The 14,018-nt window shown below is 40.2% G+C and overlaps 1 protein-coding gene across 1 annotated transcript in view; it reads left to right on the plus strand.

Moving 5' to 3' along the window:
- Positions 1-420: 420 nt before the first annotated feature.
- LOC117524422 (aspartate--tRNA ligase, cytoplasmic-like) overlaps positions 421-14,018 on the plus strand; it is a 35,637-nt gene continuing 22,039 nt past the window's right edge. The window contains exons 1-4 of the mRNA XM_034186192.1: positions 421-572; positions 6,564-6,669; positions 9,959-9,988; positions 10,331-10,388. Coding sequence (XP_034042083.1) covers positions 550-572; positions 6,564-6,669; positions 9,959-9,988; positions 10,331-10,388 — 217 coding nt within the window. The 5' untranslated portion in view covers positions 421-549. The remainder of the gene's footprint in view (positions 573-6,563; positions 6,670-9,958; positions 9,989-10,330; positions 10,389-14,018) is intronic.

Consider the following 14,018-nt stretch of genomic DNA (forward strand, 5'->3'; position numbering starts at 1 on the left):
TTTATTACTTTTTTGTTGTGTTTTAGTTTTAAGGCACATGTCACTTCTCACATTCATGAGGACCACATTGTCAATAAATGCCTCATGATATTATATGTAGTTTGACTAAATACATCAAAACAATTTAACAATTAAACCATTAGTATGATAAATTTTTAACAGCTGTGAAAACTATTTGTGGTGTAGCTTTAAGCAATTGTTTTGTATTTAGCCCACTTGTTTTATTAGTGAATTTCATCACTTTAACCAGCTTATTATGACCTCTGTTCTTTTTTTTGGGGGGGGGGGGGGGGGTGGTGATGTTTTATTTACAATGTTATCATACATTGTTTCGTTAAATTTTAAGCTAAATTAATTTGTTTACATAATTTCTTCTGTAGGAACTAGATTTCTGCCGTTTGTTTCTCGCCGGAACCTGAAATCTGCCGGTATTTGGTGCTTCGGTAAAAACGGATCCTTCCTTCCTACTCTGTTTCACGCTGTGAACAGCTGAATAGCAGTTTTTCCTCTGTCAAAGAACCGTCAAAGAAGCCATAAGCACTAGGCATCATGATTAAAGAAGAAAAGCAGAGGTAAGACGAGTGGAAGACGTTACAGCTGCACGTTCCGCTTTAAGGACCGTGTGCTAAAGTTAGCATAGAGCTAACGTTAGCTGAACATGCAGATTGCATCAGCTGTCAGTCAAAGTACAGACGAGCTTTAAAGTTTTCCAGAAGGAGCAGGAACAGTACACCTAATGTCAAAAAGTCTTCCCCTGTGCCTGGTCAAACATTAATTTAATGAAGGCAAAGTCTTTGACCGAGCAGCGTTTTTCTCTATCGAAAAATATTGAAGTTTGATTAAAATACTGTAAAAATCGAAGATTCAGTTGAGCAGTATTATTTTAATAACTGTCTTTAGGGGTTGATGATTTCATTAAAAAGTGATGTTTACACAACAAAAGATATTTATTCTGATTTATGTGGTACTGACAACATGTATTAAATTGCAATTATAAATATACTGTGAGATATTTAATGACAATATCATAAATGAATTCAATGAAACTAGATACTTATGTTATTTACAATGTTGAAATATTCATTACAGGATCTCTAATTATAAATAAGCAACAAATTAGTAACAGTTCATACTATTTCTCTTTCATAGAAATTTGATTCTTTGTTCAAGAGCTATAATCAGTGTCACAGCATAGAACTCTAAGGTATAGAAAAGTCATGTTATTCCATTCTGCTTGATTTTATGCAGAATCTTTGTGTTTTACACCTCTGCTGTGATCTTGAGTCAGTTTGAGAGGGAATAAGTTATGACAGTACATTTATGACATGTATGGACAGCCAGCGTTTTGGATAACTGTGGTAGACCTCCAGTGATTTGTGGATGACTGCTCAGACAGTCAGAATGATCTCAGTTAATTGAGGAAGACTTGGTTTGGTGTTATCCAGTTATCTTATCCAGTTTAACAAATTCAACAGGTTGGGTCAGTCTAAAGCAACAGTTGTCTGCTGATTTGCACACAGGCTGTATTAATGCAGGGAAATTTGTAGCAGGGTTTAGCAAAAAGCTTCTTCATGAGTGAAGTTGTTTTTAGTGACACCGATAAAAGGACATGCTTTTCAAATTGGTGGGTGAAGGCATATGATTTTTCTTTAATATTCAATCAACAGAAAAAGAAATCGTTCTATAAATGATTTAATGGCACCATGAGTATGAGCATCTCAGACCAGACCAAGACACCAGAGTTTATAAAAAGGAGCATGGTCCCACACTGGCAAAACCAACCAAATAGCCACTTGGCAGTAGCAAATGATAAGGATTATTTAGTTATTTATTTGGACCATGAAACTAGACCCACTTTTAGACCCAAATGTTGTTGAACAAATAGAAGACTTCATTGGGTAGTAATAGCTCAGTTGGTAGAGCAAGCTGTCTTGTGACCGAAAGGTCAGCAGTTCAAATTCAGTGCCTAACTAGTCAAATAGCTGCATATTGGGCAAGACACGTAACCCACCTTGCCTGTGTATGAATGAGGTGGTGGTTGGAGGGGCTGTAGGCACAGAATGGCAGCCCCAGGGCAGCTGTGGCTACACTTGTAGCCTACCACCACCAGTAAATGTGCGAGTGAATGAATAATGCAACTTGTAAAGTGCTTTGGGTGTCTTGAAAGTGCTCTATAAATCCAAGTCATTATTATTATTATTATTATTATTACAGTCAGGATTGTTAAATGGAACAGTTGTGTCAGTGATGTGACGTCTGAGATCAGTGCTCCAGTGTGGTTAGCGGTCACACTGCATGCTTAGTATGTACCTAAAAGAATCCCAGACCACCTTTTTCACTGTGCACAAGCATGATTAATTGGTACAGAGCACGAGTGAAGTAAATCCAAACTGAAGCCAGTCACCAACCAACTCGCTGTAATGTGCATGAGCCCACGTGGTCAGAGGAAGCAAGGGGGCAACAGCCCTGGGTTCAGAATTTGGAATCGATGAATGAGAGCCACACAGGTGCAAATATCGCTCAGCTGTTAAAGAATATATTGGAAGTGGATTCATTGTGGATCATTACCAATACTTTGCTTTGAAAAGGACCAGGTCATCACAGAGTGAGAAAAAATAAATCTTAAATAGAATAAAGATGTTCTCAGGTGCTGTGCAAAATCTGTGTTGCAGTCTTTCACCTGTCAGTCTTGTCAGTCCATCTGTGGATGTATGTGTTGTTGTTGAGGTCTTGATTAAATGGAATTATAAAATACCTCACCTAACTGGCTTAGCATTTGTTTCTTAAAGTAAAGAATCAGGTGTCGTTATGTGTCTTTGTGTCATGTTTGATGATGGCCTTTGGTGTTTATTCTTTCCTGTGACAAAGAGCAGCTTTCATGTTGCTTGTTTTCGAGCTGGGTACTTCCACAGAAACCGAACAGCAGACAGTTACACTCACCTGCAGGCCCAACACACCTTATTAAATTCATGCATGTTTCATTGACACAAGTTCAAAGTTCAGGCACTTTATCACAGCCTTATTCAAGTCCAGAGGTTGTGACTATTGAATACGTTAGATGGTGGTGTAAATGAGTGAAAAACCAAAAGGGTTCATGTGATGATGCGATGTGTTTATAAGCGCTTCATGCTAAAGCACATTTTGATTGTTTAATTTCAGCACCATTGTTGTGTTGTACAGAAACAACATTACAATAAAATGTTACACTGCCCAAATACTAGTGGACCTGTACTGCCCAAACACGGACAACCCCATCAGGGCTTGGCATTCAAACCTCCTACGGACTTTTAAATTCATTTTTACCAAGTCGGTTAATGTATGAAATAAATTAGTGGTGTTGCTGTGTGATGTAGAAATTTTCACTTGAAAAAGACTTTATGCTTATGTGCTCTTGAGAAAAGTAAAAAAAAGCAGGTGTTTGATTCACAGAGTAGAAGCAGGCAGGACAGAATAAAAATGTTGCTGTGTACATAGTGCACAGCAACACAGCACTCTATGTGGTCTGTGATGATTTATTTATTTAGAGCACACCATTTGATGATTAAATAATCACACAGTCTGATGCAATTAATTGTGCAACAAATAAAAAATACAGTCACAGCTGCACTTCTGGCTATGCCGATCACGCCGCTTGGTTTGGAAAGGTGAGGTAGAGAACAGGCAGGATGGGCTGAATTTGGGTGAGGCACTGGTGTAGGAGAGCAGAATGCAGAGCACTCAGAAGCTTGCAGAGCGCTCATTGCGCTGCAGAGATTGAGTGGACTGGTAATTGGCAACCAGAACAGTTGGTGCTAAAGTGCCACCTTCCAAAAGAAATTACAAGTGGCACCAATATTGAAACAAGAATCTCACATTTGTAGTCTTTTGGTATGTTACTCCTGCATTTCAGTCGAAAACACTGTTTGTACAGAGCTGTGGTATACAATGGAAAATTAGAAAAAAAGGGAGGGGAAAACAAACAAAAAACAACAGACATAACAAAGATCATGAAAGGACCCAGAAAAAAATAGGACATGGTTTGTCAATATTACATCCAGTGAATCAAAATTTCATACATTCTTGAGAAATGTTGGTTTCTTAGAATGCAGAAGATGGAGAACCACACCCTACATTTTCTGGATAAGACTCAAAACTTCTCAATCAGCCCTCATATCGGCTTAAACCTTGGAGTGTTCGCTATCAGACAGTGTCATTACTTTCTGGGATAGTCACGTTCCCTTTACACACATTTTACGCCAACGCAGGGCAAGTTTTTGGGTATGGTCAGTAAAGAAATGGGGTGTCTCTCTTGGCACTGGCTGCGTGCACCTCTGTCATTAATGTAGCTGTGCCCTTTCAGGTGTTTTTGTTTTAGGTTGGAGAAAAAGGGAAAGTCCAGAGGGAGCATGATAATCAAGCAATAAAATGACCATGATATAAATATTGCGATGAAAATGTAGATAATGATACGTTCTGCACATTTATACTCTGTAGGGACAGACCTGATGGGCTGTTGCACAGCAGAAACAAACATGACAACATCAGGTTTTTGCTTGAAAAAAATAGAGAGATTGAGACAGATCACTGAAGTGCACGACTATGAGGTGAACTTGCGTCATCCCACCTGAAGAAACTGTTGGCACGAAAGTTATCTAATGGGCAGTTATGGGCCTCTGTATTATAGATGTGTTTTTTAATAAAGACATTGACTGATAAAGACACTGAGGCTCTGTTGTGCGATCAGAGATTGGCATTTGCTCCACTGAAGCCACTGTCAACAGATACAGATTCTTTATTGTCATTGTAACAAAGTACAACGAAAAGGTAAGGTGCAAGCCTTTCAGTGCAAATACAAACCTGAGTAAACCATGCAGACTTGAAAGGTCTGGAGAAGAAAAGAAAAATAAACATAAAATTGAACCGAGTGAAAGAGGTATGTCCAGAGCACATATTTAAAAAAGAAAAAATATATAAGAACATCATAGCAAAAAGAGATTGCAGATAAAAAAAAAAATGAAAAGTATGTACAACATTGCAGATATTTCAGTGGCTTTCAGTGCACATAAACAGATGCACTCCTTTCAAGTGTGGCATGTGACCTGGCTATTTGGTTCCAGTGGCATTCAAAGCTATAAAAGCAGTTGGGTAGAAACTGTTTTTCAATCTATTTGTACTTCTTTTAATGGCCCTGTGCCATCTGACTGATGGGCTCAAGCAGAGCGTGGCCAGGGTGGAATGAGTCCTTTAGGATGGTGTTGGCTCTCCTGAGACAGTCAGAACCATGAAGGTCCCCCAATGTGGGTAGAGGGCACCCAATGATCTTCTCTGCCATTTTGGTATTCGGCAATGGCACAAACATGCCTTCCATTCTGATCTTTCACGATGGAAGCCCTAGACATGCACTGCTCCTGCATAATAATAATAACAATACCAATTTATTTGTTATATTTCAAATCCATATATACCAAGTGCTTCCCAAAATATGATTCTCCATTCTCGTTGATAATAAAGGAAATGTTGACCGAAGAAAACAGCTGTCACAGAGGAGAACTGAGTTTGGTGAGACTTTGTCTCATTTAACTTGTCATTAGAGATTACTGATCTCTACTAGTTATATAATTTATGGTACATGTTGTGATATTCACACCTGATGCCACATAGCACATTTTTTTGGTGGGCAAGTAACAGTAAGAATTATGTCTATGGCTGTGAAAGTCATTGATTGTGAAACTAGAAAACTGAGGTTCTGGAAATGATATAGTTAGGAGACCAGTCACAGCCAGTGCGGTGGTCTCAGTCATCTCGACGTGTAGTTAAAATTTTTCAGAGGTGCACGTCCGGCTTCTGAGAGGGCCTTGGAGGGGTTTCACAACAACACATAGGGCTCTGCATGGCTATGGAGTTGCATAATTTGGGCATTGCTTGTCCAGTGGACAATTTAAAAATAAAAAAGAATTGAACGGTACTTAAAGGCAGGCCTTGTCATGCGCTGTATAGTTTAAATTCATGTGTTGCACTTTCCTGATTTTTGTTAGATTTATTTTTTTCCTTTGTGTGTTATGTTGTGCCCCAGTTGTTGCATGTAGGTCGCAGTACTTTGTGTTTGGTTGGCTGTCCTGTTGGAGCCTCTATACGCAAATGTAAAATGCTTATCAACTGTGACATTGTGTTGCACTATGTAGTGTGGCAGCAGCATTTAGCAAATAAAAGCTGCCTTTAATTCAGATAAGGCTAAACACTTTCTGAACATCTGTATTCTTAAGAGGGTCTGCTGAGTTGATTGTCTTAGGGAAGACTTTCACTTGGACGTAATGTTTGTCTAACTGATGATGCTCTCTGACGTCCCTGCTTTTATCACTCTTTGAGCTGCCATTCCTCTCATCGTACAGACTACAGCTGCTTTGTGGCATAAGGAAAGCAAACAAACAAACAATGAGATTAAAGGCAGTACAGGCTTCAAATCCTGAGGTGCCGATATGTCAACATTAATTTTCCCAGGCGGGCAATGACTTCCTCCGGGATGGAGAAGAAATAGAAGCTGGAAGTTGGTTGATATGTTTTTTGTGTGCTTTTTCCTGCTGCAGGGTGACTGAGGAGGAGGAGCAGCAGGTCCAGTCAAAGAAGGCTCTGAAAAAACAGCAGAAGGAAGCAGAGAAAGCTGCAAAGAAGGCTGAGAAACAGGCCAAACTAGTCAGTGTTTTTGGTTTGTTTCACATCCGCTGCCCTCTTTTACAGCTGGTGGGGCTGTGACGTGCTGTTCATCTGGGCACCATGAGTCCAGGAGGGTTGGTGGGCCTTCTGGGGAGCAAGAAAGACCATTGTGTTAGGATTCCTGTTGTTTCTGGCTTTGTTTATGTCCACCCGAACAAAGTGCTTTTTTCCTTCAACGTACTTTCAGCCTCTTGGCATGCAATCGGTTTCACAGGAAATGATTAAAATCAATCTTTAGGGTCTTCATTTATGGTGGGAAAATGGTTTTATATTTCACCAGCACATCTGTGCAGAGTTGCCATTCAGGTTTCTCTTAGTGTTTTTGTAACCTCCATTGGAATACAAGTGACCCAAATTGGCAATTGCAAACTATGTCACGGCCATTTTGGGTAAGGTGGTGGGGCGGGTTATGGAAATTGTGCTGTCTTACCATTTGTCCACAAATCTTACAAGGGCAACTCCTAAATGGCTTTATGGATTTCAAACAATTGTCACACACCATGTGAAGATGTAATTAAGTGAAAATAATTCATACAAGAACAACATTTAAACATTTATTATTGGTCCATGGTTCTGTATCCAGCTTATATAATGACCTTTCAAAGGCCGGTATTTGGGCACCTCTGTGTTTTAAGGAAAAACACAATAACATAGTAATTAAAGCTCTATGGCCCTTCAGATTTCACAAAACTAACAAAATTTAGTTTCTCCTGAAATCCAAGCATAATAACAACACTTTACTCTTGTAACATGTTGCGAAATTACAGCTCATTTGTGTGAGACTTTGAGACTCCCTGTGACCTGACACGCTTGCTTGATGTCCGTTCCTGGGGCATGCTTGCTAACATCCATAAAATCACTTCACAGGTGTTATCTGGTTTCAAAAACAGCGCTTATAGATTTAGAAGTGTTTATTTCTCGTGAACCTTTACAAAATATATGAGAAACATATTAGATTTCAACAGAAATAAGCTGTTTCGGAGTGTTTTCCACCATCTTGGTTTATTTTGTTCAAGTGAGCAACCAGCTGAGGTCGCACTGTCTTTCTTTACTCCGTCGTGTCCTTCATGAAGCTCGGGGGGAAGCCCCCATGTGATCTGACATTGCTATCAAATGTAGTTCATGGAGTCTGATTGCTTGAATTTCTACCCATCAGGGGTCAACTTTCTAAATTATTTCCAGACAGCAGTAATTTTAATCATATTGGCAGTATCATATCATAAATCCCTTATTTAAATGCCAAGGACTAAAATTATACTAGTGCCAAAGAAATTTTTTATGACTTAAATCTTAAAAAAAAAACAGCAACAACAAAAAAACAAAACAAATGCTGTACACATTTAAATGAGAAAGAACTGTCCCAACTCCTCACTTGGGAGGAGGAGGAGTAATAGGAAGACAGGGGACGGGAGGGAGAGGAACAGTAGTAGCCAGTAAGCCAGTAGCAAGCAGTATTTCTGGTATTTATATTTGTATTTACATTTTGCAAATTGCTTTTTACTTTTACTTTTGGTACGCTGTGTGCGTCCCTCTGTTAAATAAAAGACGTGCAGAAGAGGTTACAATTTGCCAAAGAACACATCAACTGGCCTAAAGAGAAATGGAGGAATATTTTGTGGACTGATGAGAGTAAAATTGTTCTTGTTGGGTCCAAGGGCCACAGACAGTTTGTGAGACGACCCCCAATCTCTGAATTCAAGCCACAGTTCACAGTGAAGACAGTGAAGCATGGTGGTGCAGGCATCATGATATGGGCATGTTTCTCCTACTATGGTGTTGGGCCTATATATCGCATACCAGGTATCATGGATCAGTTTGGATATGTCAGAATACTTGAAGAGGTCATGTTGCCTTATGCTGAAGAGGACATGCCCTTGAAATGGGTGTTTCAACAAGACAATGACCCCAAGCACACTAGTAAACCAGCAAAATCTTGGTTCCAAACCAACAAAATTAATGCCTCGCAGATGTGAAGAAATCATGACAAACTGTGGTTATACAACTAAATACTAGTTTAGTGATTCACAGGATTGCTAAAAAAAAGCAGTTTGAACATAATAGTTTTGAGTTTGTAGTGTCAACAGCAGATGCTACTATTATTGTGAACACCCCCTTTTTCTACTTTTTTTTACTAATAGCCCAATTTCATAGCCTTAAAAGTGTGCATATCATGAATGCTTGGTCTTGTTGGATTTGTGAGAATCTACTGAATCTACTGGTACCTTGTTTCCCATGTAACAATAAGAAATATACTCAAAATATGGATTAATCTTTTTAGTCACATAGCACTACTATTATTCTGAACAGTACTGTAGATGAAGGTTTTCTTTAAAAGAACATGCAAAGTTTCAGGTGCAATTTGCCAGAAACTGTTTTACAATCCTTCTCTACTCTATTCCAACATGAAGCTGTGAATGTGGATGCAGCAGGGAAATCTTGTACCACTCCCAGTTTCTTCTCTCACATCCACAGAAGCTAATATTCTTTCAGAGCTGTCATTCATCTTTTTAGTCACATAGCACTACTATTATTCTGAACACTACTGTATATTCGGTATGGTCAGCATTATTTTACCGTAGGAGCTGCCACTGTTTCATACGTGGTTTATTTGCTGAACGTATCGGAGAGCTGTGTGTGGTATGCATAGCCTGGAAGCTGACAGAGATCTTTATGTGCGAGTCTCTTGTGAGCATTTTATACATGGTCACTTCACTCCTCGGTTGTTGGTGTGTTGTTCAGTTGCTTTACGCCTCTCTTCCATTGATTCTAAGCTGCTGTAACATCCATCATGTGGTTCCATTATCATATCAAAGATGGGCAATTCCAGTACACTCCACCGCCACCAGCCATTTCCACACAGCTTATCAGTTTGCATTGGAAAATGGAATTGTGTCTCGGCCACTGCTCATCTGTCACAGCGCAGGGAGTCCTTTGCTTAGAAGTCAATGTAGAGATAAAGAATATGTGTCTACTTACAGTGTCTCTGTTACAAAGCAATATCTTCCAGTGTCATTACTTATTGTGCGTGATGTGTTAGAGTCATGTGTACAAGAGCTGAGGCTCAGCCCCAGGATGAAAGCTTTGATTTATTAATTTTGTTCAGATCCCTCATGGCAACCGATCCAAACAGAATTTACATGGGTGGTAAAGCACAACATTGTCGGTATGGTGTTGAATTGTCTTTAACTTTAATTGTGAGTTACATATATTGCTACTTCTTTGCTGTTTGTGGTATGTTTTGAAGCTTCTTTCCCTTTTTGTGTTTCAGGCAGCTGAGGAACAAAGCACAAACGAAGATGTAAGTGTCCTCAAAGAATTACTCCACTCATCCATTCACATGCAGCTGCTTGCCTTTCTGCTTTCACACCTTTCCAGCGGTTTGTGTGTAAATGCCTTCCTGTTGAATTATATTTTGCTGTCTTAGGTTTGACAATTTTTTCTTGAGCTCCCGATAAGCCTCATCATCTGCTTTTATCTCAGATGTCGTAGACAGACTGACGCTTGTGAAATGAGAGTGGAAGCGTTACCTTTGAGAACAGGGTGCAGTGTGTGTGTGTGTGAGAGCCAAAAACGGTGTGATGTTTTGTTTAGTAATCAGATAAAGTGACTGATCTTGATGTGATGTCTTTTGTTTTTTCAGGACTTTGCTAAGGACCGATATGGTGTGTCTGCTATGGTTCAGTCCCAACAAAAATCAGGTTAGTATGACAGTTGATCCATTAATCAGCACTCCTGATCTAACGGCTCACTCAAAACTCACAAGTCTTGAAAAACAGAAAACAATAACAACAAATACATTTTTTTATATAACCCTAAACCTGAAATAGTTACATAGGACAAAAATTATAACAAATAAAATGATCTGTCGCTGTATATTTAAAGAGTTCACATCTTTATCTTTGATGTAAGGCTCTAATATTATTTCTCAAAACCCGATACGATACATACGTCCAATACACGATAAATATCGCAAAATTGATACATATACGAGGTCTGTTAGAAAAGTATCCGACATTATTATTTTTTTTCAAAAACCATATGGATTTGATTCATATGTTTTTACGTCAACCAAGCTTGAACCTTCGTGTGCATGCGTGAGTTTTTCCACGCCTGTCGGTTGCATCATTCGTCTGTGAGCACGCCTTGTGGGAGGAGTGATCCAGCCCCCTCGTCGGATTTTCATTGTCAGGAAATGGCGGAATGATTTGGGCTTTTTTTCCATCAGAATTTTTTCAGAAACTGTTAGAGACAAGCAGCTGGAAACCATTCGAAAAATTTATCTGGCTTTCGGTGAAAATTTTACCGGCTTCACAGAGAATAAGGAGTGTTACTACAGCTTTAAGGACGCCCCACAATGGCGCACGGCGCGCCGCTCTCCGAGCCGCCATCGAGAGGCAGAAAACACCACATCATTTCTAAACGGATGGCTGTGTGGAGCTGGGACCGTCGTGAGCAATTTCTCTGGTTATCACAAAAGCTGGACATCAGCCATTTTCCGGCAGATTTCACTTTTAACAAGAGATTTTGTCATGGAAAGCCGCGCGGAGGCTTCGCGCGTCAGGACCGATTCGCTGATCGAGCGAGACAAAGGAACACCTCCGTTTCGGAGTGCCAGGGGACATGCCCAGCTCTCCACAATTTCTCTTGTAATCACTGGGCTGGTAAGCATTGAAAGCCGAGATAGGCATGTCCCAACTTGTCCAAATCCATATGGTTTTTGAAAAAATAATAAGGTTGGATACTTTTCTAATAGACCTCGTATGTGCTTAATACTGCTTATGCATTTATAAATTATAGGGTATAGCTTGTGTAACCCAGCTTTTTAATACTTTAGGTACACTTCTTAATGTGTGTTGTGTTTGTATTTTCTTTTGTGGATTTTCATCTTTTCTTGGCCCTTATCCCAAATTGACATCACAGCCTACGTTTTTATGATAAGATTACTAACCCCGAGTCATCATTTTCATATTTATGGCTTCTCCAACCCTAAAAAGTTAACTGTTTTTTTTTTTTGTTTTTTTTTACTCGTTGTGGGTGTGCCACTCTGTTTTTAAGCTGCTGCTGTTTTAGCTGCGCTAACACAGCCAGAGGATGCTCACAAGTCTTGAAAGAAAAGCAAAGTGTAAATATGCTTGTAAAACTCACTGCCGATGTGCTGCTCTTGTTTGTTGCATTGCCACCACGCTGAGACACAGCAAGAAGTGGGAACTGTTTTTTCAACTCTCTGCTGCTGCAGAAACAGCAGATTCATGGCTCACCACATCCAGTGCTGATACATCAAATGTCTTACACAGGTACTTTGATAATATTGTGATCCGATATGGACCCCTACTCTGAAGTAAGGCAAAAGTGAGACATTCTGTAGTGTTTTATTGTAAAACATGAAAAAAAGTTATACCTCCACAAACAAAAATTTGTGTGTTTTTTGTGTGTGTCGGGGGTGGGGAGAGAGAGATAGGAATCTCTGGTCTGTCCACCTGTCCAGGAATATATTAAGCACAAGTCCTCCGAAACCAATGTGTGGCTTTCAATGAAACTGTGCATGATCGTAGCACGCCATATGAAGACATGCATGGAGAAACGTAATTCTGGTCTGATGTCTTTAAGGGAAGATATTTCATGCATCATACTGTATGGTATTCATATGAGTGCAACTCTGCCCAAACTGGTTTTTGGAATTCAGTGAAAGTTCAGAGAATGCCAGCAGACTGCATAAAGAAAAATATTTCAGGTCTGACATCGTCAAGGGGAGATTCTAGGACTTTTGTTGTTGTTTGCCTATTACATGTACAGCAGTTGACCAGTTTGTTAATTCAGTTATCAATATATAATACGTGCAGTGCAGCAGGGTGGCCAAGCAGTTGGTGCGCAAGCTATGAGTATGTTAGAGAAGGAGGGTGTCTTTTTGTGAGCTTGCTGACTCTTTTATTGTTGACACAGACATCATATGTGGTTTTATGGAATGCATTGTAATAATAATTGGCTTTTGAAATCACATAATTGGTGAAGTTGAGAGCTGTGCTGAGTTAAGAGGTTTGACTTAATTGTAGTCTAAATAAACCTGTGTGTAGATGGTTCAGTTGGTGTTGATATAACATTTGGTCAAGGTCTGCTATGAAGACAAGATAACACAAAAGAAAATTCTGTAAAAAGGGAAATTTTAAAGTATAAATGGAATTTTTTTTATCTGAGTAGCTCTTGTTTCTGTTCTGGTCATTGAACCGTGGGTCCAGCTCTTAAGGGTATTGGAGGGGTCTTGGGGGTATGACCAACCAGTTTATATGTGTTTTGTTGACTTGAAAAAGAAGTATGACCGGGTCCTTTGGGGTATCCAGTGGGGGGGGGGGGGGTTGCTGCAGGTGTATGGGGTACCGGATTTGCTACAACGTGCGATCTGGTCTCTATATGACCAAAGTAGAGTCTGTCCGTATTCTTACATACATTAGACCTAATTCCAGGGGGAGTTGGACTCCCCCAGGGCTGCCCCTTGTCACCAATCCTGTTTGTAATGTTCATGGTCAGGATTTCAAGGCGCAATTAGGGACTGGGGGTTGTCCAGTTCGATGACCTCAGAGTTCCATCTCTGCTTTTTGCAGATGATGTGATTCTGTTGGCTTCATCAGGCGGTGACCTCCGATGTGCACTGAGCTGGTTTGAGGCAGAGTGTGAAGTGGCTGGGATGAGAATCAGCACCTCCAAACAGGAGACCATAGTCCTATGTTGGAAAATGGTGAATTTTCCCCTCTGGGTCAGGGGAGAGTTACTGAGAGTATTAGGGTCTTGTTCACGAGTGGGGGTAAGTTGGAGCAGGAAATTGATAGACAAACTGGGTATCCATAGGGTATCTAGGCTTACACTCTTGGACAGGGTGAGAAGCTCTGTTATCCGTGAGGGATTCTGAGTAGAGCCGCTACTTCTTCACATCGAAAAAAGCCAGTTGAGATGGTTTAGTCATCTGATGAGGAGGCTCCCTCATTGTCTCCCTCAGGAGGTCTTCCAGACACGTCCAACTGGGAGGAAGCCCCAGGGAAGACCCAGGACACGGAGAGATTATATTTCCCGTCTGGCTTGGAATGCCTTGGGATCCTCTGGGAAGAGTTACAGGACTTGGCTGAGGATAGAGAAGTGTGGAATGAGCTGCTCGCTCTGCTGCCACTGCGACCCAGACTCAGATAAGCGGCTGAAAATTAATGAATGAATAGCTCTTGGAATTCCCTTAAAACAGTTGTTTAGAAAGAAGAGACCATGACAGCTCTGAAAGAATATTGGCTTCTGTGGATGTGAGAGAAGAAACTGGGAGTGGTGCAACATTTCCCTGCTGCATCCAC

This window comes from Thalassophryne amazonica, chromosome 14, assembly GCF_902500255.1.
Source record: "Thalassophryne amazonica chromosome 14, fThaAma1.1, whole genome shotgun sequence".
Classification (NCBI taxonomy): Eukaryota; Metazoa; Chordata; class Actinopteri; order Batrachoidiformes; family Batrachoididae; genus Thalassophryne; species Thalassophryne amazonica.